This window comes from Antechinus flavipes, chromosome 2 (genome assembly GCF_016432865.1).
Source record: "Antechinus flavipes isolate AdamAnt ecotype Samford, QLD, Australia chromosome 2, AdamAnt_v2, whole genome shotgun sequence".
In the NCBI taxonomy this organism is placed as follows: domain Eukaryota; kingdom Metazoa; phylum Chordata; class Mammalia; order Dasyuromorphia; family Dasyuridae; genus Antechinus; species Antechinus flavipes.
The window spans coordinates 511,010,301-511,020,635 of NC_067399.1; the positions used below are offsets into that span (position 1 = coordinate 511,010,301).

General features: G+C 34.2%; 1 protein-coding gene across 1 annotated transcript; it reads right to left on the bottom strand.

The window, feature by feature from the left end:
- Positions 1–1,018: 1,018 nt before the first annotated feature.
- On the bottom strand, positions 1,019–9,556 carry LOC127547087 (trichosurin-like). Its single transcript, XM_051973924.1, has 7 exons — positions 9,452–9,556; positions 7,895–8,028; positions 4,314–4,387; positions 3,866–3,976; positions 2,383–2,484; positions 2,138–2,185; positions 1,019–1,365 (listed from the first exon to the last, which is right to left on the bottom strand). The coding sequence occupies exons 1-6, from the start codon at positions 9,533–9,535 to the stop codon at positions 2,160–2,162; spliced, it is 531 nt and encodes a 176-aa protein (XP_051829884.1). The 5' UTR covers positions 9,536–9,556; the 3' UTR covers positions 1,019–1,365; positions 2,138–2,159.
- Positions 9,557–10,335: the final 779 nt, after the last annotated feature.

Here is a 10,335-nt window from a genome sequence, read left to right on the forward strand (position 1 = left end):
CCCATTTCTTTGTTACTAATAAAAAAATCTGCCCTAAGTATTTTCATGTATATGGGACTTTTATGTCTTTAATCTTCTGGAGGGGAGGGGAATGATATCTCTAGTAGTGGGACTTCTAGGTCAAAGGATATTGACATAAAATCATTCAGCATAATATCAATATGATCTCCAGAATGGTTGGACCATTTTACAACTCTACCAATAGAATATCAGTATGCCATTCTTTCTATTGCCCCTTTAACAATGATTATTTTCATCATTTGTCATCTTTGTTAATTTGTTAGTTGTGAGTTAGGTTGTTGAGGATTGTTTTTGTTTTCATTTTATTTAATATTATTTATTTAGGTCAATATTTTATGTTTTTTAAAAAAGTTTGCAATTCTTTTAAGTGACATTTTTTAATATGTTTTGACTAACTACTCCATTGGGGGATAACATCATTGATCTTAAATATTTAGACTTATTGCTATTTAACCCCATTCTTCTTCTTCTTCTTCTTCTTCTTCTTCTTCTTCTTCTTCTTCTTCTTCTTCTTCTTCTTCTTCTTCTTCTTCTTCTTCTTCTTCTCTTCTTCTTCTTCTTCTTCTTCTTCTTCTTCTTCTTCTTCTTCTTCTTTTTGAGGGGGAAATGGGATATTATCATTTATAGCCAGTAAAGAATACATAATGAAGGCATGTTTTCACTTAGTTGCTAGGTTGAAGAATTTGTTGAAAAGTCAGTGTTAAGAAAAACTGCCACCTGTTATAAGGCAGAAATAGAAGCTAGGGGCTGGAGCTATGGGACAAAAAGTTTTTGAAGTTGTCCCTCTGTGACCTTAAACCCTCCAGGAAAGACATTTTCACTGTTAAAACTGAGGAATGATTCTTTCAACATGGTACAAAAATACCTAAGGGATTTCTCTTCCTGTTTTCAGGCTTTAAAAGTGAACTGAGATAAGTAGGTGCTCCCAGAGAATAAAGACTCCTCCTCTTTCTGCCCTGACATTACCTTCCTATAGCTTTTTAAATGGATGTAGAAGTTTGTTGCACAATATGAATCATTTATTGGACATTTGCAAGGAACTTCTCTTTCAAGATCCTGTCTTTGGTAGGGAATATGAGCATAAAGGTAAGCATTCCCTTGGAGGTCAGAGAAACTGGAAATTCAACAGAACTTTGGTTATCTGAGTGACCAGTTTTTTTAGGGAAGCAATTAAGCATCCCAGAAAGACGTGGATCATTCATGTTGGGTGATCTAATGGGACAATGATGGGGAACTGATTATACAATGTAATTATAGGATTACTCAAGAAAAAGAAGTGAAAGTATTTGAGAGCTAGGTGAGGCATTCATGTGCTGGATATGACTTCGGCCCAGGAGAAAGTTCCTAGGAAGAGATAGAGAAAGGAATTATTGTCAGAAAGTGTTGTCATATGGGTTTGGTGGTGGTTAACATGAATTTCAGTGATGATGGAGAATAATGATGAGCGTAGAAAGCCAATAAAGATCCATATTCCATCATTCCCCCAAATTGAGAAATTGTGTTAAGCATCTTTAGGAAGATAAGTGGAAATGGTAATGTTAATGGTAATTGGTAATATGATAAGTATATGGTATGTATGCTAGTATGGCAAATTGTAATTGGCAATGGTAATTGATTCTTAAAATTCCAAATTTATATCTAATTCTCTTCCCTGAACTCCAATAGCCTCTTCATAGTTCCTAGCTCTAAAGCTCCTTACAGTCTTGCCCCAATCCCCATCAATCAGCCCACTTGAAACAGTCTCATCTCAACAGTCTACCATATAACGATTTTTTGGAGAAAAGGAAATAAAGAGGAAGGGATAATCCAAAAGGAGAGGGTAACAGGAAAGGAGCAAGAAGGATGGTTATTATTAAGAGAGGACAATTAAAATATATCCCTGAAGGGAAGGAAATGTTATTCTTTCTGACTTCTTCACTTTAAACATTTGCTTTGGAGAAATATTTCAAGGTAGAACCCAAACATAGCTACGATCTCATAGTTCCTGGGACTTAGTGAAGTCTCATACTGATTCACATTGATACCAAATTATACAATTGAATCTCAGGGCTCTTATCCCTAGATCGCCAAAGAGCCACAATTTCAAGAAATAGTCCCATGTTTAACTGTAACAGACCTGCATGCCAGCGTGAGCTTCCTTATGGGGCGAGTTTTTCACATTGATCTGTGGAGACAGAGCAGAGTACTAATAATTTCAGATTCCAAGACTATATTACCTATTTTTGTCACCATCCAAGAGGAGTGAAAAATATAATTCTCTGTTTTAGGATAAGGGAAACTAAGTTGAAACTCTTTTCATCCCATAGAATTTTTCCAGTTACAATTTAAAAGAAGGGGGAGATAGAAGTTTAGAGAACTTACCATGTTTGGTGAAGTATACAATGTTTTCCTTTTTAAGTTTATTGTATAAACAAAGTTCCTCAAATTTCTTTTTGATTTCTTCTCTCACATTTAGTTGGCGGGCTGTAGGTAGGATGAAAATTGAAATGTATGGTAAATCTCTCTCACTGAATAATATAGAGTAGATGGGCTGACTGGCTAGACATGGGGAAAGTGGATAATTTAAGTAATTCAGCTATTACATACCCAGGGACAAATTAATATGGTCTCTTATGCTTTGGTAAAAAGGAGGGGGAGAATATCTTCTATTGGTTATGGAGATAAGATCAGGAGAGACTGGGGGTCAGACTAATCTTCTGGCTGACTCCAAGAAGTGGAAAAGGGGAAGTTACTCCAAGAGAAATCCTATCCACTCCTCATCCCAGTTCATTAGAAGAGAATTCACTATATTGCAATGATCATAACATTAGAACCATAAGGCATCTTAATGATCATCTAGTCCAAGTTCCTAATTTTATGAAGAAGGGAACTTCAGTTCTTCCCTTGATGGAAATGAGACTAGGAAATGGGAGGAGAGGTAGTGTGAAATCTGACTAATCACTGGCAGAAAATTCATTGTTTTTGAAATGTCAATAAAGCATTAAGAACAGCATAGTTGTGGAAGAGATTTTTAAAAATTTCCACTTAGTTTATTATCCCTTCTCCTGCAATGTTTTTCCTATAATCTCTGACCATATTACCTCTATGTTCAAGTCCTGTCTCCCCAATAAAGACTAATTTTATGTCCTCAAATAGAGATGATCAGGTGATCTTTCTTTTTTCTGAACTCTCCTCTTCCAACACTTTGTTCATATATCGTCTTACACTTTTAATTCTTGGGCTGACCTCAGTTTATCCTTACCTGATCTCCATAACCAATAGAAGATGTTTTCCCCTCCTTTCTGCCCAGACATAAAACAATATACTAGCTAATTCCTGGGAATATGGCACCTGAATTTCCCAGATGTTCCACTTTGTCCATGTCTAGACAACTAGCCTATCTATATTTTCTTAAGTCATCTCAATTGTTGTTATGCCTTGGCATCCTTTGTGGACTGATATATCCATGAGGGAAATTTTTTATATAACTTAGTGTCTAAGAAAGTGATCATGCATTGCAAAGTCTTAAAAAATATTTGTGAAATTTGTTGATGAATGAAGAAATGTGCCACAAAATGAGATAATTGATAACTGTCTCTCTGTTTTCTTTCATTTAGGTAGGGCCGGGTCTTTCTGAAAAGACACATGGGACATAAGAGGCTCAGAGCTGCCTTTAGAAGGCAAAATTATCAGATCGACCAGCTTGCTGTCCTAGGAGATGTTTCTCCTAATCTTAAACATTGAATGTGACATTGGACATACTTTTGGACACCTCCAAATCTATCTGCTTTTTTTCTTTTATTACTCACCTTTTCTTTTGGAATAAGGAAGAGGAGTGTTGGACAAAGGAACATAGAATACATACCAGTGAGCATTAATACTAAAGTTATATCATTCCCATCGTAGTTATATAAGGTCACCATAATATATTCATCAGGCTTCACATGGGTGAAGTAGAAAATGTTTGCCCCTGAGTCTGTGAAAATACCAATGCACAAAGGTTAAAATTTTTTATAGCATTGAAATAAGAGAAAAAACTAGTGGAGTATTTGGAGCTATTTCTCTGCAAAAGGTCTTTCATAGATAGTTTTGCCTCATTACTCCTCTGATATTTCTGTCAAACAGTTCTTCTGATCATAATCCCTTTTCAAAGTCATCCCTATTTCTATCCCTCCATAATCACAGAATATTAATATTAGAAGGAATCTCGGAGGTCAGTTAATCTAACCAACTTCTTTTATGTATGGAAAAGCTGAGAATTTGAGACAGTAAGAGATTTTAAAAAAAGATTATATATTCTCATTTATACTTACATATTGATACATATTGATTCTCTTTGTCTGTCTTGTGACTTGCCAGAAGGAGCCGAATACATTTGCCTTTTTTCCTGGAAATAAAGGTTAGTATTGTAATCTCATGCTTTTGTAGTGGATTAAATTTTAAAAACACATCTAAGAGAAGAGTTCTTAACTACACAAAGTATCATCAGATGGAAAATGTTGAAATTTGATTACATAAACTTTAGCTTTTGCCCAAACAAAATCAATGCAGCAAAAATTAGACGGGAGCTTTAACTGAAGAAGAAAAAAGTTTTGTAGCAAAGGGCTAGTATCCAATATAGAATAAGAAGGGATTAAATGAGTAAGAACCAGAGCCATTCCCAATTGATAAATGATCAAAGGACTTAACTAGGCAATTCTTTTAAAAAGAAATGAAAGCCATCAAGAATTTTAAAGAAAAATGCTCCAAATCATCACTAATAAGGAAAATGAAAATTAAAGCATCTTTGAGGTTCCATTTCTACTTATCAGATTGACAAAGATGATTAAAATAACAATTGTTGGGATTTTAGGAGTATACACTAAATACACTGTTGGTAGAGCTAGGAATTATGATGCTATTCATCTCAGAAAATAATTTAGTTTTGTGCTCCAAAAGTCATTAAGTATATCCACAAAACTACTATGATTTATATAATCCAAAAGAAATGGACTCTATATGGAAAATGGAAAAAATCCATATATACAAAATATTTGTAGCTTCATTTTTTTCTAGAAAGAACTGACAACTAAGCAAGTATCTAATAGGTTAGAGAAAGGCTTGGCAAATTTTGAATGTAATGGAATATTAGTACAATATGGAAAAAAAGGGAATTGGGTCAGAGAAACCTAGGAATAAAAGTGAGAACCAAGGGAGTAATTGAAGTGTTATGATATATATTATTATAAAGAAAAGAAACTATGAAAGACTTGAGAATTCTGAGGAATTTGAGGGATTATTTCAGGGAACTGATAATGAAACATGCTTCCCATCTCAATACAAAACCTTAGAAACAAAGTGGAGATTATGACATACATTTTCACATATGGATTTTACTTTTTTATTTATGCTTATTTATTACATGAGATGGTTTAAGTTTTGAGTATGAAAAAATAAGAGAACATTGAGGCTATGGTAATGATTAAAAAAGACAAATGGAAAGGAGCATCAATGAAACATTTAAAAGAAGAGGGGAAAAAATATATATATATAGCTTTAGAGGGCAACACAAACAGTATCTTTGAAATTAATGCACTGATTTTGTTATATATCTTAAAAAAGGAAACAAAATTAGATGTTATTGGAATTCAGAATTTCAAATGCAATTCACTTTTTCTACTCTTTATATGTGGAAATGTTCAAATTGGCCAGTGTTTGTCAAGTTTAGAGTAACAAAAAATTAAAATAAGAACACTTTCACATCTATAGAAATAATTTAAATTTTTAGGCCTTACAATAATGGGATTACTGAATCTGCTTTGTACTTCTCAAATTAGATTAAATTCACAATTCTGTTTAGCCTAGTAGCTGTTGTTTTGGTCGTTGCAGTCATGTCTTTCTCTTTGTAACCACATTTTGTGATTTTCTTGGCAAAGATACTGGGATAGTTTGCCATTTTCTTCTCCAGTTCATTTTATAGATGAAAAAACTGAGGCAAATAGGGTTAAGTGAGTTACACAGGGTTACACAACTAATATGTGTCTTAGACCAGAATTGAACTCAGGAAGATGAGTATGATTCCAAGCATAGTTTTCTATTTACTGGGATAGAATATAGAATATATTTTAATTCATCTTGTTTATTTGAAAATCTCTAATTTATGTTCAGTGTTTTTGGACTAGAATATTCAAATAGACTGAATACTTCTTTTTTCCAATTATTTGGCAAAAAGAGAATAGGAATTTTTGGAAAGGAATTGAATCATGAGAAGAGCAGTACAGTTGAATTCAAAAGACCTATTTTAAGTCATAGTACTGCCATTCCTAACCATATAACTTTGGGTATATTTGGGCATAACAACTCAATATTACATTCATTGTTCTAATCTATAAAGTAGAAATAGCAATACTTATACTGTATATTTTAAAGGGTTATTGGGAGAAGATACTATTTTAATATTAATTACTAGAAAATTGCTGTCATTACTATGATCTCATGTTATCTCCAAATTCCAGAAAAATGAAAAGATTCTTTTTCCCCTATCTTACACCTTTAATAGAGACTGAATTGTAATAATTAGTTCAGTCCCAGTCAGTTACTAATAAAGATAGATCAGATTTAGCTTTTTTTTCCCCTACTATCTTTCATTGCTCAGAGTTAAGAATCTGGGAGGGCTGTTTTTTCCCCCCACACCTCCCTTTCTGATGTGAACAAAGCCTTTCAGAACCTATTGAATGAAGATGAAATCCTTGATCTGATTGTCAGGATCTAAGAATGATGTATGTCTCTGTTGGAACCCAATACAAAGACCCTCCTTCCCTTTCCACTTCTGTCTTTTTACTATTAGGAGACACCCTGTGTTCCAGAGCTAAGCTGGCCCTAAGTTTTGTATACAACAACAATTTACTCTCTGGATGAACACTGCTACAGCTAAATCCCAGAATAGGATGAAGCCAGCCCCAGGTGGATTTAGACAAGCACCTGCAGGAACTATGTTTTGGTCATGAAGTCTGGCTAAAAATAAGCTTTTTTCATTAGGCTTCATTGATATTGTTACCCCTCACTGGGGGGTCCTTTGTCTAGCTACAATTATATGTATCAAGTCTTAGCCTCATTGCCTTGGGTCTCCTCCTGGAGGAGATCTTGGTATGCATGTTTAGTTTCCCTTCTCCAACAGAATAAACAAAGTTTTTTGCTTATAACCTCTGTGAGCAATTTGGTTTTTTATTTTATTTTTCAGAGTTGATGATATAATAATCTCTATGGCTATTTAATCATTTGTTTTCAGAATTTGACACCTCTATCCCTTCTGTTTAATTCTTATCTCTTTCTTTCCTTAGCAAAGATCTCTCTAGCGATTCATCTTGTCTCCAATTGCTGGTTAGTGGCTGAGAAGTGAGCCAAGGATGGTTGGAAAACAAAGAAAACAGTGGCTCTCCCCTCTTCATGAACCATGACTAAAAACCAAAACAAAAGAAAGTCCTGAGGCTTTGTTTCCAGGTATGTTACATGTTATTATTCCATTAATTATCATATTCTTAACTATAGTATAATATGTTACATATTATCACATTAATAACTATAAAACAATACAGTTATTATCACATTAATGCATTATATTAATTATAATAATGATTATGATATGATAAAGCCTCAGTACTTTTGCTTTGGTTTTTAATTGCCTTTAAAGCTGTATATAATTGCAAGCAATAACCTTTAAAAATTTTTCCTTTTCAGGATTTCCTTTTATTGGTCATTTTAATGAAAGCAAACATACATCATGAGAACCTAAACAAACTGATTCCTAGAACAATGTAAACTCAGTCTGTTTATGTTATAGTATGATGGATACAGCCCAGATCTGCGGCCAAGTATTTATCATCTCCTTCTTCCAGCTAACACAGGTATCATTTACCTTTCTGAAAATTCTCCATATAACTTGCCATCCTTTGCTATGATTTGGTGGAGAGAGAGTCTGAAGGGACCTTCCTTCTTGATCTTTGCTGTATTATTTGCAGCTACTGCAATAGTGTGCCAGGATCCTGTAAGCTGTGGGGAAAGGAAATCAAAGGTTTCAATCCTCTTCTTTTATAGATGAGGAAAATGAAGACTTCAAAATAAAAAGTGTTTCTCTTTTCATCTTACCTGGTGCATGAATGATAGTTTTTGGTATGCTGGAAGCCCCTCTAGACTATTAATTAAAGGTTTTAGATCTATGATACCAATTAGCCAAGTGTTGATGGACAAAGCACATTATTTCAGTGAATCAGTTTGCTCATCTGCCAGATGGAGAAATAAAACTTCTGTTTTGTGCCTTCACAGTTATTGTGAAGACTAAATGAGGTTTCCAACAATATTACTCTATTTTTTCCTCCTAAGCATGATTCAACTTCAGTAAGATGGGAAGGGCCAAGATGAGGATTGTCACTGCAGTAAGAGCATCTATAGCAAGATTTTGATAGTTTGTTATCTTCCTGTTTCACTAAACAAAGGCATGAACTCTGAATCTCCTCTCTATCGGTCCAAGGAATTCTCTTTTCTCTTCTCTGGCTCTGAGAGTTCTTCCTAGGATATGACATGATCCACATATAGTATTCAGTCCCAGAGGCTGTCCAGATCTAAACTCCAAAGCTACCATTTGGATCTTGTTGGCATCATGGGTTTGAATAGTATTTCTTAATTCAAAAATCTTTTAGTCCTTTACCTAGGAATTATAATACTGCCCAAAAACATTCTTGGCAATTATAGATTATTTTTCAACTGGTTTCACTAGACCCATAGGTTAAGATGACTCATATTAAAGAATAATCTCTAAGAGTCATGGAATTCTTGAGTAAGGGGTTTATGGAAATTATCTTGTGCATTATTTTGCCAACCCAGAGAATGCCCAGTTGATTTAGATCATGAGAAAAGGTAATTTGCAACATTTCTAATATTGATTATTTTCAAAGGGGCTAGCCAGGTATTTGTATACTTGAACTTCATTTATACCTATCACCTTCTCTACCTCCCATATCTACCCTCATATCATTTTGGACTACAAAATGAATTTAGGCATTCATATGTTCCACAAGCATGCAAGAGAACAGCTTTGAATTAGAAGATACAAATCACATATCTTTTTTTTATCCTTGCACAGAAGATAATTGATTTGCATTGATAGAGGAAATCTCCTTACCTAAGAATTCCCCATACAAATGAAATCACAGATCTAGTCTCTATCTCCTATACAGAAATAATTTGAAGAGAAACACATATTTCATTTTACATCATTTCAGATTTTCAAGTGACTTCAACTATTCACATTCATTATAAGTATTCAGAAGGATAGCTTTGAGTTAGAAGACACAAATACTTATCTCCTTTCCATCTTGTCCTCCTCTCCACATAGATGTTCCGATTTCCTTGCTTATTACCCACAAATCTCTTCCAGACTCTATCCACCCATCTATACCCACTTTTGTTCATTTACATTTTCATGGCGCTCCTTATGGGCATAGGTGCCTCTGACCAGGGCCAATCCTATAATTAGCAGCAGAAGCTTCATTTGCTTCATGTCAGTAGCAGCTGGGACTATGAAAATAGTCCTGATGAATGTAATGGACTCTCAGTTAATCTGCTTTTATACTTTATTTTAGGATGGCGGTTCCTAAGGATATGGCATTTGGAGCCTCCTTCAAATAGTCCCAAGATACTTTGCATTGAGAATCTTATGCCAACTGTAGTCCATGAGATAACATCTCAAGAACCTTGATTGATGTGTTTCCTTACTATAAAAATTGTACATTTAGGGTTTGTAAATTTATAAGAACAATAGACATTATCATGATGAGCCAGCTTCCTGGAATAACTGATAGATTTCAGGTAAGATTAGAAAGTGCAAATATTGTTTCAATTAGTACTAGTCAGTTAACAAGTACTTATTAAAAATCTAAAGTACATAGATTCCCTGGAAAAAATGCCAAAAATAAAGGCAGTTAAGTCACCCTCTGGGGGAACTTTGTCTTATGATAGGACAATTTAATTCAACAAATATTGATTATGTATCTGCTTTGTGTTAGTTACTGAGCCAAATATGTGTAGATAACCCTCCTCATGGAGCTTCAAGTCAGGTGCTCAATAATGCATAATGAGGTTTTTTTTTTTTTTTTAGAATTCTATTAGGAACAATGACTAGTTTGGGTGGAGCACAGCAGACTTTAAAAAAAAAAACAATTATAAAACAGTACAATGATGATGTTGGCGAGGGGAAATTTCAGTGTACTTAAGGCACGAGAGAGTTGTGACTGCACTCAGCTATTAATAACTCTCAGACTGTATCTCACAGAGAAGGGAGATTCTTTTTAGACTGTGATT

What these genes read in the sequence shown, in the direction of transcription:
- LOC127547087 (XM_051973924.1), bottom strand. Translation starts at nt 9,535, where the DNA reads ATGAAGCAAATGAAGCTTCTGCTGCTAATTATAGGATTGGCCCTGGTC. An exon ending in ATAAGGAGCGCCATGAAAAT is followed by an intron (nt 8,029 to 9,451) that starts GTAAATGAACAA and finishes CTTTCCCCACAG; the next exon opens with CTTACAGGATCCTGGCACAC. An exon ending in GAATCAATATGTATCAATAT is followed by an intron (nt 3,977 to 4,313) that starts GTAAGTATAAAT and finishes GTATTTTCACAG; the next exon opens with ACTCAGGGGCAAACATTTTC.